Source organism: Mytilus californianus, unplaced genomic scaffold (genome assembly GCF_021869535.1).
Source record: "Mytilus californianus isolate M0D057914Y unplaced genomic scaffold, xbMytCali1.0.p SCAF_1, whole genome shotgun sequence".
Lineage (NCBI taxonomy): Eukaryota > Metazoa > Mollusca > Bivalvia > Mytilida > Mytilidae > Mytilus > Mytilus californianus.
Window position 1 is genome coordinate 51,171,021 of NW_026262581.1, and position 20,709 is coordinate 51,191,729.

The 20,709-nt window shown below is 32.6% G+C and overlaps 1 protein-coding gene across 1 annotated transcript in view; it reads right to left on the reverse strand.

Annotated features, from left to right (window-relative positions):
• The window catches only part of LOC127720656 (TBC1 domain family member 30-like), a 76,081-nt gene extending 58,434 nt beyond the window's left edge, over positions 1-17,647 (reverse strand). Inside the window, exons 1-2 of the mRNA XM_052227376.1 lie at positions 16,986-17,647; positions 13,788-13,952 (exon numbers count right to left, since the gene is read on the reverse strand). Of these exons, the coding sequence (XP_052083336.1) occupies positions 13,788-13,952; positions 16,986-17,337 (517 nt within the window). The 5' untranslated portion in view covers positions 17,338-17,647. The remainder of the gene's footprint in view (positions 1-13,787; positions 13,953-16,985) is intronic.
• Positions 17,648-20,709: the final 3,062 nt, after the last annotated feature.

A 20,709-nucleotide genomic window follows, 5' to 3' on the forward strand; every position in this document is an offset into this window, starting at 1 on the left:
ATTTTACCCCTATGTTCTATTTTTAGCCATGGCAGCCATCTTGGTTGGTTGGCGGGGTCATCAGACACATTTTTTAAACTAGATACCCTAATGATGATTGTGGCCAAGTTTGGATAAATTTGGCCCATTGGTTTCAGAGGAGAAGATTTTTTGAAAAAGCTAACGATGACGACGACGGACGACGGACGCCAAGTGATGAGAAAAGCTCACTTGGCCCTTCGGGCCAGGTGAGATAAAAACGAAAAACAAGAAAATAGACGGAACAAGTCTACAAAACACTACACATAGAAGGCTGACGACCATCAATCCACCAAAAAATCGGTGTGAACTCAGGTATTCTGTATTTTTGTACATTTCTTCATAAAGCCATTTCGTTGTTCCAGGGTTCACATATGTACTATTTTATGTATATGTTGTTATTTTCATTGTATGGTGATAAATGATCTTTGCATGTTTTTTTAGTCTCCAGCCTCTCGGATTTTGATAATCTTTCTATTTCTGAAATGATAAGGTTGTCAGAATTCATATAAGTATCACATATCGATCACTTCTCCAAGGACGACAACAGTAAGTCCTTAATAGGATTTTTCACTTTTTTCCGCCAACTGGATTTTTGTTTGAATTCACAATATGACATATTTTCCTTCATGATAGACATGTTGGGTATTGCTTTTTGGAGAACACGGACATAAACCATTAGTTTATAGCAGATACCCTTTTAAAAAATAAACCATATTTGCTCTCAATTAGAAATGTGGTTCCAGAAAAATAGATTTACCTAAATGGTTAACAACAGATGCAAGATAATGTGAATAGGTCACTGGTAATTTCCTTTTGTGGCAGATTATATAAAGGTGTTAATCAGTTCTTTATTTCAACCACAATTCTATAGAATACATATTTCTTCTGAATAACTCTACAACATAATCATGTTGACTAAATCAAATAACACCAGTTGCTTATTATTTTTGTCACCTAAGAAACTATATGGAGAACAGCTAAAATGTATAACTACCATAATCTATACACTATGGCTGCATATTTCCTTATCTGAACTGGCAATGTCAAAAATAAACTTCAGATGTAGGCTTCATATAAACACGAATTCATCTGCGCCGAATGATAGATAATAAAGTCTTTGACAATTCATAGTCTAGACTTTTTATATCATCAGAAAACACAGAATTCCTGGTGAATCTATAAACAATTTAATGCCTGAAAGACTCTGTCACTTTGAATAACATGAAATGAACAAAAAAACAGTTTACTGTATTTATGAATTCTGTCTAGAAGCTCTATTTAATCATTTGTTTTTACCTCACTATAACCAGAGGGAAATAAAAAGGTCAGTATAAAACCAAGTATTAATGTTCTTTTCGATTTGGTCATTTTCTGATTAACTAAGCTACTATTCACCATAATGGTTGTAATTTGTTATATACATTCAGATTCTCATCTGTTGAGCATTCTCATTCTAAGTTTATTCCATATTTTTTTCTGAGAAATTCCATATTAAATGATTCTTTCTGTCTTTCTGCATGAAATAGGCTACTTGACACCATGATCCTTTTCTTCTCTAGTTAATATATTTATCTAGGAATATGCACTCCAGTCTTAGCAGTGGTTTTGAATTCAAGATTTTTTGTGATTATTTCCCCTCTTAATGAACTAGAGTTGTCTTTTGCAGTAAACTTGTTTAAAGTTTCTAGATTACACTAGAGGTTTTGGGATCTCAACATTCTCTTCAAACCCTGATATATATTCATTTCCCAAATAAGTTGTCTTTTGTTATATACTAGTAGCAATGTTTCTGTCATTTGGAGTATTTGGTATTGATAGCCGAGCTTTGATAGCCTGTTAGATTTATTTAGACTCAGGCAATTTTGAGCTTGACTTGTTGATGAAATTGTCTACAATAACATCCTTTTCTATAAAATTTTTTTTTATCTTGGTCTTTGCTGTTCATTTCATCTTGTTCTTTGTTGTTTGTTTCATAATTTTTAAAGACTATCTGCAATGATACTTACATAGTATATGAATCAGTTTCTATTTATTTAATATTATTGCCAATAACATTTGATGCTAGCTTTGGTTATCTTTTTGCTGACTTAAGACTTCCATGAAAGTAATTCTAATTAACTTGATAAATTTAGGTTCACTGATACGCTTATATGTCATCTCAAATATTATTCTTTTAGCATTGGTCTTTTCCTCTGATATTGCAGTAACCCCTTTTTATTCAATCTGACCTGAACTTCTTTCTTTTCTTTTCACTTCATCTGGTATTTAGTTCTGCATACAACCTTAATTTCAAGTTCATCAAATACTTTCCAATTGTCCTTTTTCCTGAACAATAAATCAAGATTTATTAACTTTGATTATTTTCTATGATACTAGAATTTGTTTACTTTAGCAATTTCTGGATAAAATCCAATTCATTCATCCTCCTCTGCTTCCTGTTGTGTTTTCTTTACATTTTCTATTGGTCTTGGTGATGCTCTGTTTGTAATCAATTATTCTGTTACAATGTAATAGTACTTATAATTTTCAATTAATTTATTCCTGAATAACTTTCAAGATATTTTCAGGTTGAGCTGAACCATCACAATTGTTTTATCTACAAGTTTTTGATTGTCAATTTACATGTCAATCTGTATCCATTTATTAACTTATGCTTTTCTTCTTCCTGTAACCAGGGAAGTAAAATTTCAAACTTTTTTCTGCTGATTGTTGGTCTTTTTCTCTTGATATTTGAATATGTAATTTTCATTTTGTAGCAATATTTTTTCTTCAGTTTCATCTTTTATTGTAAACTCTCTGTTCAGAGACATCCATTCTGTTCTTGTTGATGATATGATTGTCTCTCATGACCTTGCCTTTGCCTTAACTCTCTTTTCAGAGACATTCATTCTGTTCTTGTTGATGATATGATTGTCCCTCATGACACTTGCTTTAACTCTCTGTTTAGAGACATCCATTCTGTTCTTGTTGATGATATGATTGTCCCTCATGACACTTGCATTAACTCTCTGTTCAGAGACATCCATTCTGTTCTTGTTGATGACATGATTGTCTCTCATGACACTTGCCTTAACTCTCTGTTCAGAGATATCCATTCTGTTCTTGTTGATGAAATGATTTTCTCTAATGACACTTGCCTTAACTCTCTGTTCAGAGACATCCATTCTGTTCTTGTTGATAATATGATTGTCTCTCAGGACACTTGCCTTAACTCTCGTTCAGAGACATTCATTCTGTTCTTGTTGATGATATGATTGTCTCTCATGACACTTGCCTTAACTCTCTGTTCAGAGACATCCATTCTGTTCTTGTTGATGATATGAAAATCATATGATTGTCTCTCATAACACTTGCCTTAACTCTCTGTTCAGAGACATCCATTCTGTTCTTGTTGATGATATGATTATCTCTCAGGACACTTGCCTTAACTCTGTTCAGAGAGATTCATTCTGTTCTTGTTGATGATATTATCTCTCATGACACTTGCCTTAACTCTCTGTTCAGAGACATTCATTCTGTTCTTGTTGATGATATGATTGTCTCTCAGGACACTTGCCTTAACCCTGTTCAGAGACATCCATTCTGTTCTTGTTGATAATATGATTGTCTCTCAGGACACTTGCCTTAACTCTCGTTCAGAGACATTCATTCTGTTCTTGTTGATGATATGATTGTCTCTCATGACACTTGCCTTAACTCTCTGTTCAGAGACATTCATTCTGTTCTTGTTGATGATATGATTTTCTCTCAAGACACTTGCTTAACTCTCTGTTCAGAGACATTCATTCTGTTCTTGTTGATGATATGATTTTCTCTCAAGACACTTGCCTTAACTCTCTGATGATATGATTGTTTCTCATGACATTTGCCTTAACTCTCTGTTCAGAGACATCCATTCTGTTCTTGTTGATGATATGATTTTCTCTCAGGACACTTGCCTTAACTCTCTGTTCAGAGACATTCATTCTGTTCTTGTTGATGATATGATTATCTCTCATGACACTTGCCTTAACTCTCTGTTCAGAGACGTCCATTCTGTTCTTGTTGATGATATGATTATCTCTCATGACACTTGCCTTAACTCTCTGTTCAGAGACATTCATTCTGTTCTTGTTGATGATATGAATTTCTCTCAAGACACTTGCTTAACTCTCTGTTCAGAGACATTCATTCTGTTCTTGTTGATGATATGATTTTCTCTCAAGACACTTGCCTTAACTCTCTGATGATATGATTGTTTCTCATGACATTTGCCATAACTCTCTGTTCAGAGACATCCATTCTGTTCTTGTTGATGATATGATTTTCTCTCAGGACACTTGCCTTAACTCTCTGTTCAGAGACATTCATTCTGTTCTTGTTGATGATATGATTATCTCTCATGACACTTGCCTTAACTCTCTGTTCAGAGACGTCTATTCTGTTCTTGTTGATGATATGATTATCTCTCATGACACTTGCCTTAACTCTCTGTTCAGAGACATTCATTCTGTTCTTGTTGATGATATGATTGTCTCTCAGGACACTTGCCTTAACCCTGTTCAGAGACATCCATTCTGTTCTTGTTGATAATATGATTGTCTCTCAGGACACTTGCCTTAAGTCTCGTTCAGAGACATTCATTCTGTTCTTGTTGATGATATGATTGTCTCTCATGACACTTGCCTTAACTCTCTGTTCGGAGACATTCATTCTGTTCTTGTTGATGATATGATTTTCTCTCAAGACACTTGCCTTAACTCTCTGTTCAGAGACATTCATTCTGTTCTTGTTGATGATATGATTTTCTCTCAAGACACTTGCCTTAACTCTCTGATGATATGATTGTTTCTCATGACATTTGCCTTAACTCTCTGTTCAGAGACATCCATTCTGTTCTTGTTGATGATATGATTTTCTCTCAGGACACTTGCCTTAACTCTCTGTTCAGAGACATTCATTCTGTTCTTGTTGATGATATGATTATATCTCATGACACTTGCCTTAACTCTCTGTTCAGAGACGTCCATTCTGTTCTTGTTGATGATATGATTATCTCTCATGACACTTGCCTTAACTCTGTCCAGAGACATCCATTCTGTTCTTGTTGATCATATGATTGTCTCTCAGGACACTTGCCTTAACTCTGTGTTCAGAGATGTCCATTCTTGTCATGTTGATGATATGATTGTCTCTTATAACACTTGTCTTTATGGTCTTGTTTTTTTTCCATCTTGGTCAAACTGCTGAACTATTCAATACAAATCCTAATAATTTTGTCTTTACATTAGATCTTTTATTTAGCAATTAAAAGTTTTTGTCAGGAAAAAACCTAAAAAATGTAAAGTCCCTATTTGGGGATTGTATTACCTCCAACAAAAAACAACCTTTTACTGCACTTCTTTTATAAACATATGAGCATCATGCCAACAACATTTGTTATTCATGACATCTCTCTTTATACCATCTGTATTTTTCAACATCAACAATTAATACAACACCATATTTCATTCAACAATTTTACAGATTTCAAAATTAAACTATTTGAATTCCATCATCAAATAGTGTGACTCTTCAGTCAAAACACTTCCTTACTCTTGTAATCTGGCCTTAACATCATAGGCTAGATTCTTGTACCATACAGCACACACTCTTTCTATTTTAATATCAATGACCTTAAAATAGCTGCTCATTTTTGTTCTTAAACTGAAGGGTTGTTAATCATTTCATGAAGTCAGCTACATGTAAATATGAGCATCACAAATATTGGATCGTAAAGGGAAGACACAGTCATCAATGTTCAATATATTAGGGATGTAAACATGAACTCAAGTATTTGGGTAGCTCTTGAAAAGCCAGAGTATTAGACAAGAATTATGATACGTGAATTGGTTACACAATCCAAGTATTTATTAGTTCATAAGACTTGTGCATATGTAGAATAGGAAGTAAAAATTCTTAATTACAGGAGATTTTATCATTTTGTCACATTTGTAAATTTCCATTTCTTGCATTTAATTTCAATTAAAAATTGTTTAAAAATGGTAAAGCTGGTTATCCTTTTGAAAGTTTTGCAAATTTTATTTGTGTCACAGTTCTTTTCATTAAGTATGTTTCAGAAATCAGTAAAAAAATGGGGTAAAGATCTGTACATTACACAACTTAAGTCTCCTTACAAGTAAGAAGTAAATGTCATTTGATAAGTAAGTAAGAAGTAAATGTCACCAAGAGACAAGGAAGAACCTTGTTTTAAACCTGAAAAAAATAACATCATCAATATTTTAAAGAAATCGCACTCATAAAAGAAACTCGCATAAACTTCAAATATTTAAAATGTCCCATTGATATGTGTTAGAAAACTGGATTTCAAACTCTGTGAAATTGCATCACTTCCATGGAGCCTATGATTGTGAAGTTTGTTAGCTAGTGCTTTGTTTTTGCTGTTATTTTTGCTTTACAGAACACATCGAAATAATTCATAATTTCACATGTGAAGTTTGTATTAAAATGTGCAAAGAAAAGACTAACATTTTAGAGTGGTTGAAACAATATAAATGGATAATGGTTTGTATTGCAATGTAGGGTATTTTTATTTGGTCTTTAATGTTCCTTTTAAGCATCTTTGATACATTTCTTTTCCACTTATGACAATAGTTAAATGTCTTTATAAATATGAAGATCTCATGTAAAAGGTTGTAACAATGCTGAGCATGCTGAGAGAAGAGAACATTCTGGAAATTACATATACACTTCTTGAAATTCAAACCTACAGGATAATTATCAGGCTTCTTTAAGATCGTCCATGTGCAAATTTCCAAAAATTAATTCTCTTCAGGACAAAACTTTAAGACACTGGAGGAAGGAATTGATTGATTGATTTATGTTTTCTTATCGTTGTATCACCGCAAAAAGGATATATTGTAGCGAGTGGAGGAATGATGAATCTAATACTACCCTACAAAAAGAATTTAACCCTCTTCATCAGGAGGATAAATTTTGAATTTAAATTAATTCTAAATTCTTGTAAACTACAGTTTTTTTAGTATCAAAATAATAATTAATAAAAGGAAAAAATATATTCTCATAAAAGGATATTATTAATGTTGTACTGATGTTTCATGTTAACAGCATGCAATATTTTACTCTATATTACAGGAAAAGCTTTCAACATATAATCAAGGCAATGTATTTTTAGTGTTCCCTCGCTACTACAATGACCATGAACAAATATTACTGACTGATTACACGATAATGTAATTAAGCATTGTATTATTATACACAAAGTCAATAACTTATTAGCTTTTTGAAACAAGATATTTTACTTTTGAAAATAATATATATTTTTGAAATCATTACTGTCAGGACAAGACAGCTTATTTCCATTGAATAGGAGTAGAGCTGTGAAATATTCAGTTACTTCAATGGGGTTTTGTGGTAAATATACTTATCAGAGGCAAATTCAGGGGGAGGGTTCCAGGGGGCCAGGCCCCCCATATGGAGCTACATTGATGATAAATGCATACAAGTATCACTCCAAACATTAACTTACCGGGGGCCCCTTTTTCAATATCCTGGATCCACACCTGCTTATTTAGAAAAAGGGGGCAACTAACTTGAATTAACTTTAACTTATTTTCCCATGTTAAACACATCCAGTGAAAAATAGGGGGAAAGATTTGATCCAATGAACCCTTTCATTCACTAGTCTTAAAACTATATAAACTGTTGACACAGAGATATATCTCGATTATCGGCATAAAATTCAGAAAAAGACAATCTGATGAACAGCAACATTTCTTATTAATTCAAAGTGGCTAGACCATGATCAAGTGGGCAGGGCCTCACAATGGTTGACAAACTGAGATGTACAAACAGTGCAGAAAACTTGACATTGAAAATTGCTAATTTATACAGTCACTGGACCATGGCCTAGGGGGCAGGGCCCAAAAATAGTTGTCAAACTGATATGTACTGATATTAATGCAACTTTATATTAAATATCAATGATCTACTACTAAAGCAGAAAACTAAACAATTGTTGACACCTCATCATTGTCGCCGGAAAAGCTTTCCCTATGTCTCGCTTTCCATGAAAGAAAGTCACAGGCGAGACAAAAACTTAAATTCCAGCAAATGAGCTGGTTAGAGAAGAACCTATTGTCAAATTGGCTTATTGAAAGGGAGTGGGTTTAAAATTCATGAAAAAAACTATGGCCTACTGTTAAATGAATGAACAACAATATAGATCTCTCAAAGCCATGCAGTTCTCAATTTTTTTGAAATTGCAATAAAATACCCATGTATGGTTTGTTTTCAATTTAATAAAAATATAATTAAACTAAATAAGGTTAAGATTTCTAAAGTATCTTTCAAAGTATAGAACATAATTTTTTACTAATCTTTTTTTGAAATCTGAGCTTTCCAAAGTATACAGAAATATATTTCCCATATACATGTACATGTATGTCAGAACTTATCGTATTAAATCTAGAATTGATTTTATTTTCACAGATGTATAAAGTGTGAATATAATGTGACAAAAAGCTGGAAACAACAGCAATCAATGCTTCTAATTAACAATAGCTGCATCACAAGAAGCCTTTCCATGAACCCTGGTAATTAAAAGTTACACCTTATCAATAATGATACATAAGCAATGTCTATAATCAAATATGTTATTCAAGATATAACTAAAGTCTGAGTACTCATAGATACATGTACAATCAAACATAATTCCAAATTCCCCAATCAATGGAAAATGATTATTCTCCTTAAGCTCAATTTCTTAATAACGGAATTAGTAATTACTGAATTAAATAAGATGAACTGTTAACACAGAGATATGTCTAACCTGTGTAACCCCCTTACCAATACCAACTTTAACAAATGTTGATGCTGCAGATGCTGTATAAGGCAAGTCCAAGTCTTGCAACATGCAAGACAAAACATAATGATGATATAAATAGCAAGGCCACACCCAAACAAGTACATGATGTACCTAATAACAACTGAAAAACAATTCTTACTTTACACAAAGAATAGTGCTTATTTTTAAATTTTATGCATTTCCTTTTTTCAAATATGATCATTCCAAATGGTACAGTTATTTATTTTTCTGTTTATTGGTATAAATAAATTTGTCAAAACCTACCAAATAACATCTATTATTGATGTTATTTCTGACAGATATATATAAACTGTCAAGATAAGGTGACAAAAGTCTGGAAACAACAAATAACATGACAGAAATCAATGCTTCTAACTGTTAGATATACAGCATCACAAGAAGACTGGCCATGAACCATTGCTATCAAAACTGACACCATCATAACAACGATACATTACTTATATCTACAATAATATAATATATTTATGATACAATATATCTGTCTCACAAGTGCTGGAGGTTAAGGATTAGAACCCACCTCTGTCTATTACAAAGCAGGATACTTTCATATACTGTAAACCAACTAATTTTCGCGACTTTCGCGAGCAGAAAAATAACGCGGATATAAATCGTCGCAAATATGTAAAACTTGGATTTTGCCTTATTTATCTACATCAAGTAAATTTGAGAATCGCGAAATAAAATCACCGCGAAATAGGCTACAAAGGGCTAAACGCAAAATAAAATATCCGTGAAAATAAGTTGGTTTACAGTATCACATTAAAACATTGGTGTCCTACTTATGCATGAAATATTTGCAGCTGGACTTTAAACACCAATCAATCAATGATGATATAATGAATAAGACTGAACAAAATATCCACTTTTAATTGTTGTTTCAAGGAAGTTTTTATCAGTTGTATTTATAACTAACCTCAGATAGCAACTCAAATTGGGTATCAGTAATGTTAAATGGAGGACTCTTTGGTCTTATTACTTGAACTCATGAAAGTGTTTTAGAATTGTGCAATGACAAGGATACAACTTCCATAAAAGACTATTTTCAGTGTCAATTTTGCAGTGAAACCAATGATGAAGTTTAACATTTAAAACAATATATATTAATATCCATAATCAATGAAAACTGCAATCCCTTTACTGCAAAATAAATAACAAATTGCTATAATTTTAGAAATAAATAACAAATTGCTATAATTTTAGCGGGTCCTTGGTGGATATTTGGCCGATTAAGAATCATACCACATCTCCTTATTTTATATACAGTAATATTAACCAGGAAACCCATGTATAGTTCTGTAAGGTTCGAAAATAATTTCAACAGAGTATATTTTTCACAGTACCCGTATATGTTTGATTTGTTATTCATATTAAAGGAAAATACATTCTGAAAATATGATTTTGAATATTTTTTTTGAAATTTGGCGATAAAGAAGAATAATGTGTGTATTCAATACTGTAATAATAGAAGTCCATCAGATTTTCTATATCTCTATTTCCCAAAAAAATTGACAGAAACTCAGTCAGGTCAGGGCCTCTTTTTTCCCTACTTTCATTTCCGAAATAACCATCTGTTTTTCCATTAAATTTTTAATTCATAAGCCATGAATAATAAAAGAAAATAAAAAAATTTACAGAATGTTTAATTCAAATTCAATATTCTTTTGATACCAAAAAAGTTATAGTGATCTTATTCTGAAATTCATATTGTAAAGTCACCTTTTTTGTATGTAGTTCAACAACAGGGTTGAGCTTTTTCACATAAACGTCAACTTAAATTGATTATTTTTTTATTTTCACAGGTTCATTTCCTAGTGATAATAGGTGGATAAATATACTACGGAGCTTATGAAATCGATGCCTGGAAGGACATCAACATCCTATAGACTATAATGAACTTGTTTCCCAATCTAATAAACAACTACAGTGTACATAATCAATGAAGATAGAATTATCTTTTCAAGGTCTGCCAGGATTGAGGAGAACTAATGTATAAGGTAAGACAACATCTCTATCAATGCTGAAGTAAATAAAGCCAATAAATACCACTAGTGTACAGTAAATCTTTTAGGAATTGTTGTCATAATGTATCAATTAACTCAGCATAGACACCAGGATGTAAATTTTGTACACCAGACGCGTGTTTCATCTACAAAAGATTCATCAGTGATGCTCAAATCAAAATATTTAATAAGGCCAAATAAAATAAGAAGTTGAAGAGCATTGAGAAGCAACTTTGGCTCAAACGAACTTGAAACTTTATGTTCTTGGGGATATGGGCTCATATTCCCTAACAAGGTCACCAATCAAATTGCATTACTAGCCAGGATATTACAGTTTAGTATAATATACAGTTGTGACAACTTCAAGTATTAATTAAAAAATGGAATAAGTTATGTTTAAAATTACTGATAATGTAGTAATACATATCATCCAGTCAAGCTTTGAGGTTCAAATTAATATTTTAAGTTGTATGCATTTACCAGAGACATTAAAAATTATAAAGGGGCATAACTCAAGAACGGTAAAAGTGATGCGACCAAAATTCAAACTTGATCTGTGTTTTGTGGTAATAAGCATTGTGTATAAGTTTCATAACATTTGGTTGAGGCAAACTGAAGTTAGAGAACGGAAACAAAAAATTTAGCAATTTTTCCATTTGTAAAGGGGCATAACTCTAGAACGGTTAAAGTGATGCCACCAAAATTCAAACTTGATCTGTGTTTTGTGGTAATAAGCATTGTGTATAAGTTTCATAACATTTGGTTGAGGCAAACTAAAGTTAGAGAACGGAAACCAATTTTGGGACGTACGTACGGACATACGGACAAGGGTAAAACTTAATGCCCCCTCCGCTACAGCGGGGGCATAAAAATCCTTTTTTTTAACAGACACACACACATTTACTTATATCCTAAATGTTCTGAGGAAACATTGTGAAAACATAGGATTTTCTTAAAATTTTCCTTTTTAATGTTCCCATGAGACAATTTATGCTTTGAAACCAATGCTTTATCTATGAGATGAATATGAAAGAGTCAACTTCCTATACATCACAGATTTGTATCTTATTACCATTATTGCCAATGAGACAACTATCTACCATAGATCTAAGGATAAGGGGTGTTAAACAACATCAGGTCAAGATATGACCATCAACAATAAACATCAACATGCCATAATTGACATATATAATAATTAATTATACTAAAATCTTAAACATTAAATTTGAAAATCTGCCCTTTCCAAATAGACAAATCTTTTTAATCGTAAAAGACATCTTGTACCAAAATATCTTGTTACGTAAAGGTATCTAAATAAAATTTTTCTAGAGTGATTATATAATAAACATACACTCATCACAACTTATATTTTCCTTTCAGTTTGGTCAATATACCACTTGAATTTAGAATGAAATTATGAACTTGCATTTGGCTGAAGGGCAAGTAGAAATATGTTCAATCCTGGCTTATCCCGGTTTTTTTTTATACAACTATTACACAACAATTTTCTATCATATCTATTTTGATACAAACAACCTGAAGCATAACCCAAAAAAATGTTTTTACTCTAAGGGAAGTAACTCAAAGTCATTTTATGAATCTTTATTTCCTATAATGGAAATAGCCTTAGGTGGCAGGTACCAGTTTTGGTGTACCAGAACATGTGTCCCACACAGAAATTTTGTTATAGTTAAGCAATGAGGTATATAATTGCATCATGTGGACTGAAAAAATAAACGAATGTAAATTCTAGGCTATTATACTACATAAGTAAGTAGTTGCATACACAGGTTGGGGATTTCCTTCACATATGGGTCCAATCAGAAGTCAAAATTGTGGTAAAACAGTGGGGAAAAAATTCAGTTTTATGTAAACAAAAATATCTTGAGATTTTGATGGTAAGGATAGGTGGGGACAAGGCTCTAATTCATTGAATATCATTTATCTCTTGAATTTTGCCTAAAATTCTTGTCTGCAATTAGCAGAATTCTGAAGGTGAGGATTAGATTTGTATCAGAGCATCACATTTTTTGCCTTATTTGCAATGCATTTATAAATTTTAAAATCTCCATGCTGGACAAACACCCAAATTAAAAGGTTTTCTATATATTCACATAAGCACACACACATCTTGGTTACTCGAAACCATACATTTTATTTGTATATAAGCTTTAATGATTTTTCAAGAAAATTAAATCATAAATCCATGAAATTCTAAAGATTTATTGTAAAATAATGGTTTCTGCCACCTCAAACCGTAGAGTAAAGGAACATAATTATTCAACAATTATCCTTTTTAGTCATGAATATTTATGTCCCAATAATGATCATAAAAATGAATACATATGTACTTTTGACAAATGAATTTTTTTAAGTACAAAAATGTAAATAATTGCATTAGCGCACAAATTCTTTTTAATTACTGTAAATTTAGAAATTATTGCGAGGTTTTTATTAATGCGAATAATGCGACATGGTGATTATCGCAATATTAAGAACTCGCATTCCGATATCTGATACGGATATCTGTATGCAGATTTTCCTAAAATGCCAATAATTGATCTCACATTTTTGTCCATTCTTCAAACATCGCAATAATAAATGCACGCAATAATTTCTGAATTTACAGTAAGTACTGTTATCTTTTTCAGACATCTTTGAAAAAGTGGAGCTTTACAAAATCTCATCATCAACTTGTGCAGCACAAATGTACTTGAATATGAAAACACAGCTGACGCAATGCCTATGAATCATCTGATGTTGCTGGGAAAAGATTAGGTGTAAACTGTACTGGTTTAAGTGGATACCAGGATAGCAAATGGATCAAATGGATACCAAATATTGACACAAATTTGTTCAGCTTTTCATTTTGTACTCACTTCTTTTCTGTGATGAGGCTTGTATAATAGCAGTTACAATGTCAAAGTTATGTTGAAGTTTTGCCAGTCTTCTTTCACGCCGCTTCAATTGTCTTACTAATCTAGTAGACATGCAATTATTTCTGTATTGTAGTTCTGAAACCATTTTCTTGACCTGCCCTAAACCTGAAAAGTGTTTGATAAACAATAATACTAATGCAAATAGTTTGTAATGTTGATTTTTATTGGTCATCGACATATATTTTGAGGTGTAAATTCCATGGTCTACCTGTCTGTAACTAAGATAAGCTGCCATTTTACTGAAATTTTGGGAATGTGATTTCTTAAATTATATCCAAAAAAGTCTCAAATTTTACCTGAATTTGGGTGAAAACCTGCTTTCAGTCAAAATTCATATCATTCTGAAGCCTATCCAAAGTCTAATAAAATGCTTCGCTAGGCACAGTTTGATACGTCCGCAGAGGTGGAACCCTGAACAATTGGGGCAAGTATTGACACAACAATCAAGTGCAAAAATGCTTGTTTTTTGCCCCTTTTTGGTCCCTAATTCCTAAAATTTTGAGGCAATTACCCCCAAAATCAATCCCAGCCTTCCCTTTGTGGTATGGTACCTTGCAGTACAATTTCATAAAGATCCATAGACTTACACACAAGTTATTGTCCTGAAACTAGAAAAATGCTGTTTTTTTCCCCTTTTTGGTCCCTAATTCCTAAAATGTTGAGGCAATTACCCCCAAAATCAATCCCAGCCTTCCCTTTGTGGTATGGTACCTTGAAGTACAATTACAGAGAGATCCATACACTTGAACACAAGTTATTGTCTGGAAACTAGAAAAATGCTTATTTTTGGCCCCTTATTCCTAACAGTTTTGGGCAATTACCCCCAAACTCATTCCAGCTTTCCATTTGTGATATGGTACCTTGTAGTACAATTTCAGAAAGATCCATAGACTTACACACAAGTTATTGTCATGAAACTAGAAAAATGCTTGTTTTTTGCCTTTTTTGGCCCGTAATTCCTAAAATTTTGATGCAATTACCCCCAAAATCAATCCAAGCATTCCCTTTGTGATATGGAACCTTGCAGTACAATTTCAGAGATATCCATACACTTGAACAGAAGTTATTGTCTGGAAACTAGAAAAATGCTTATTTTTGGCCCATTTTTGGCCCCTTATTCTTAAATTTTTGGGCAATTACCCCCAAACTCAATTCCAGCTTTCCCTTTGTGATATGGAACCTTGTAGTACAATTTCAGAAAGATACATAGACTTACACACAAGTTATTGTCATGAAACTAGAAAAATGCTTGTTTTTTGCCACCTAATTCCTAAAATTTTGAGGCAATTACTACCAAAATCAATCCAAGCATTCCCTTTGTGATATGGAACCTTGTGGTACAATGTCAGAGAGATCCATACAATAACACACAAGTTATGTCTGGAAGTTACAAAAATGCTTATTTTTGGCCCCTAATTCCTTAACTGTTGGTACCATATATAACCCCCAAAATCAATCCCAACCTTCCTTTTGTGGTATTGAACCTTATGGTAAAATTTCATAGAGATCCATTGACTTAAACTGAAGTTAGAAAACCAATGTGTCTTTGGACAACGACGACGACGATGCCAATGTCATACCAATATACGACCGCAAAATTTGTTTGCGGTCGTATAAAAACCTCTAGTGTTTATGTTTGACGCCAGGAGTGTACCTTTGTCGTCAGACTATTTAGATGTCAAAGACAAGAATAAAGTTTTGCAGATTTATTTATTTATTTAAGACAATTTAAAGCCAAAATAACCATAAAAAATGGAATGTTTTGACAATACTACATTTGACATTAGAATGAAGTTATCTGAATTGTATTTTAAGTTTGGCCTACTTAATACTTTATTTTACTGTGGCAAATACAATGTATCTGTTTACCTACACACATGTAGCCCTGTTAGAAATTGCTAGATAAACTCAATTTGTGACAGTGAAACCTACTTGAGAAGAATTTAGTACATAGCCCAAGCTTTAAATACAAGTAATTTTATAGTTATCTCCCAGTAAGCCTAATAAAGAGTCAAAATAAGTTGTGACTTTTAAAATCCTGACACAAAATACCTTGTGTTTTTTTTTTACTTCAAAACATATACTTTTATAACAAATGATTAAGGTCTTATTTTTTTTACCACAGACATTTGGTAAAATAACATCTACAGTGTACTTACAAAAGTATTTTTACACTAGTTATCATTTCATTATTGCTGTTAAAATGTACATTTCATATTTCCAAACAAATTTGATTCTTGAGCTTTTAACATGTTTACTGTAACAGACTGGAAAATGCATATGTACAAATGTATGAAGATTTTTTTAATAACTTACAATGCATAATTATCATGATTATAACTAATAAAATATTTAAAATTGAATATCAATTGGGTTTCTACTGATTCAGTACTTGTCTGCAGGATATTTTTCTAAAAAAGGATTGGGTCTTTAAGCAATGATAAGTTAGATTTTTTTTTTATTTTTTCAAACTTTCATTTAACAATTTTTGAATTAGGCAATGTACAAATGATGTACATAGCAAAATGTATTTGATTGTGTAAAAATAAAATATAATGGAAATCAAAAGAATCGATTTAATTTAGTTCTTATTTTTTCAAGATTCATTTCCATTTTTTTATGATATACATGTAATCCTGTAAATCAAGTATAATATAACTGAAGAGGCTTGAAGCCATTAACAGACCATGTTTTAAAATTTGAAAGTTTGGGAACTATAGAACTTTTAATTTTGAAAATCAACAATTTAGTAAAAACTTGAGAAGAATTTAGTTCAAGTACATGTAGGTTAAATGGGTAAACAAAAATGCATTTTCAGATAGTCATTGAAATTCAAACGCTTAAATAAATTGTATATGTATATTGTACATAAATATGTCTTTTGAATTTCTAAGTGTAAAATTTATAGTATTATCATAAAAACACCATTGTACAAGTATAAATCAATATTGAGTAAACAGCAAAAGTTACCCAAATTTAGTTATTTTAAATCTTCTGCAGTACTACGACTTGTAACGATTTGGTACATAGCCCTAAATGGTTTTTCACATACCGGATTATCTCACCACGATTGTTTGGCTATCTACATGTAAGACATGGGGATGTTTTCAAAATAAAAAATATAGAAGGTGCTCTTACTTTGCGACTCCAAGGTTGAGCGATTCAGCTTTCCAGAATGTTTGGCTGCTATGTCTAAATGTATCGAGTTTTTCCTCCATGGAAAAATGTCTGATGTACTTGAGCATTCTGTGAAAGTGTCACTCTCAAAACTGTCATGTCGTGCATCATGCCATCTATCATATATTTCAAAAAGCAAATCATCTACAATAGAACTGCGTTGCTCTGACAAACTGAATAAACTATCGTCTATACTTTCAGAATTTAGGTCTAGACTTTCTAATATTCCATGTCTGTAATTGTCTCTAGATTTTGACCCCATCGGCACTGACATAAACCTTTCTTGGGCGACTTCACTCTCACTTTCAGACATTATGTTATGAATGTCAAATTGTCAAGGCATTGTTATTGAATTACATAAAAATCTCATATCTGTAAATCAATGCTAACTGCAATCATTACGAAATATAAAAAAATGCACCATTACTTTAGATTTAGCATTTTCATGCGTGTTATTGAGCAATAATAAGAAATATCGATAGGTCTAATTTTAAAGCAATGAAAAGGGTACTGAATTTCACTCAGGGACCAGTAACCAAGGTTGACGTGTCGCTGTTATCTGATAGAGTAACATCTGGTGCAGCAAGTTTTGTTGACAAAATTGTGACAGGAGAGTTCCATTGTTTATCGTAACCTCTCTAGACTTTCCATACAGTGTTATAAAAATAAAACAGCAATATCTTATGTGGAACGGTAATAATCTAATTTTTCCTTTCTTTATTTGATATTTGGGTTAACTTAAAGATATATAAATAACGATAAATGAAAAATACTTGTCAGAAATACTACAAAAAATCTAGACAACTTCGGAGTAATTACAAAATAATATATACAACCCCGGTCTCGTACCCGTTATAGGAACGCTTTTGTGATTTGCTTTGACCTTCATCCAAGAAAACTTTAAATTTGATACACATTTTAAGTGCTGGTTATTCAAAGTTTAATACAAACCAATTTATCATCAATCAGCATATCATTTCTGAGAACTGCACAGCCTATAATCTGGTAGAAGCGTCATACCAATGCCAGAGAAAAACTTGAAACTATTCCAAAATATTTTGTTCATTACCGGACTAATTCCATCAGATTTAGATGATTAATTCCGATAAACCTTCCAAAAGCGGAACACAGCATAACAACTTTATCAGACTTAATTTAGGAGACAGAGCGTTTTAATAGATTATTTCATATTTGTAACACAAGTTATTTATGTTCGTCAATCATAATTCTTTTCTTTTTGTTGAATCTGGAACATGATATACTAGTATTGACATGGATACTATTCCCAGGTTGAATTATCATTATTTTTTTTAATTCAAACGCCACAAACAATATAGAATTTTTTTTGTTGTTGTTTTTTTTGGGGGGGGGGGGGGGTAAAAATGAAGAATAACTTACCAGAACGGAAAAATACAAGAGATACTACCATGTTATCAAGATAAAGGTAAGATGATTGAACATCTGCTTACCCTTTGGATGACCTGAGATCCTTCCAGTTTTGTTTATGACGGATATGAACCAACGACAACCATTGAACATTGAACTACAGGCTCCTGATTTGGGACAGGCACATAAATAATGTGGCGGGGTTAAACATGAATGTGAGTGCTCACTCCCCCCTCCTAACCTGGGACAGTGGTGTTACAGCACAACATAAGAACAAACTGTAAAAATCAGTTGCAAAAAGCTTAACTCATCAGATCGATACCAAGAAGAAAGACATCAAACAAAAACACAGACCGGACATGGCAGGGTATTGATCCATCCCTCATCTGTTTTCTCAGACTAAAGTTGTTTGGTTATTTTTCAGACAATCATATCACATGTTCTATTTTTATATTAGTAACAAGTTATACAGTTTGATTATTCATTTTCAAATGTTTATTACATATATGCTTTCTGTGTTTTTACGCGTAAACTAAAAGAATCATTAATTTAGTTTTGATTCAATATTATTTATGGCTTCAATTAGACCAAAAGTGTTCCGTGATTTATCCGAATTTTAAACTTAAACAACAACAAAAAAACAACTTAGGTTCACATATTATTAGTACTGATTATCTTTTTTAAGGAAAACAACTTGAATTGTTTTGTTTCCCTTAAGCGAACGATGTGAACTTAAAGCTTTTCCAAAAAATGATAACACAGATCAGTGTGCGTAGATGCTTCTTTCACTTGTTCAAAATGTAAGTTTACAGTTTTATTTTCTAAGTTTCCTTTCCTTTTCTCTGTTGAATCAACAAAGTTTTGTATCTCTTGTCACGGATGTTGACACAATGATACTATCCCATCTTTGAGGATATTATGGTCGCAATGTGTCTCCATTGGATCTGTTCACTCCGACAATATGGTTCTGAAATATGGTGTCCCATAGGGTTCCGTGCTTGGACCGAGACTTTATTCCATGTTTTCGTACCCGGTTAGTGAAATCTGTAAGAAGCATGGCATGGCATACCACTGTTATGCGGATGATACACAAATTTATCAAGTCATCAAACTATTACCGATCGCCTAGAAGCTTGTTTGGAAGATATTAAAACTTGGATGTATACAAATATGTGAAAGGTAAACCAGGACAAGACCGAATTGATTGTGTTAGCTCCAAAATACAAAGTCAAAAGTCTTAGTTAGTTACAACTGAATTTTGACGGAACTATACTAAGTGAATCTACCTGTGTTCGAAATCTAGGAGTTTATCTCGATCAAACCCTCAGCATGCAGCAACAGACCAATGCAATTACCAAATCCTGTTTCCATCAGATTCGTTACATAGGACGGATTCGATCATATATAACGGAAGACGCTTGCAAAACTCTTGTATGCTCTCTTGTCACGTCGCGACTTGATTATGGTAATGCTTTAATGTATGATGTGAATGCCTCGAGTCTATCCAAACTTCATCGTGTTCAGAACACCGCTGCCAGGCTAGTAACCCGCAAAAAGAAGTTTGAACATATAACTACAACACTTATGACTCTTCATTGGCTACCATTTAAATTCCAATGCCAGTATAAACTGTTGCTTTACGCATTCAAAGCCTTGTATGGACTTGCACCTGCGTATCAGAGTGAACTCATACATTTTTACAAACCAGCACGATCGTTGCGATCTAAAGATGCTGCTTTAATCGAGATGCCAAAAAATGCACGGACAAAAATGTATGGTGAACGGAGGTTTGATGTGGCGGCCGGGACTCTGTGTTTGTACGAATTGTATATTTGTTTTAACATGTAAAGCGCTTAGAGTAAATTAATTGTAGTGTTATATAATGCGCTTTTAAAATGCCTTGTAATAACAATAATATTATCCTTATGTTTTAAGAGTTACCAATTGATTGATTGTTGGTGTCTAACGCCACTTTCAGCTCCACTGGTTATATCATGGCAGCCATTCTTATTGGTGGAGGCGGCCAGAGTACACGGATTGAACCACCGACCTTCGGCAAGAAAACTAAAAAATCCCAGTAAATTAAGAACGAATTCGAACTCACTGCCTCAGTGTACCTACCTATAAGAGTTACCGAGAATCATGGATTAACAACTTTTCAATAATTTTTTTTTTTAAATTAAAGAATGGTTGTGATGGACACCGTGTGGTGGAAATAAAAACCCCTATAATATATACGTGACCGCAGAAACCTCTCCTCCTGTCGTTTGGACCTAACAGTCACATAAGAAATAAGATG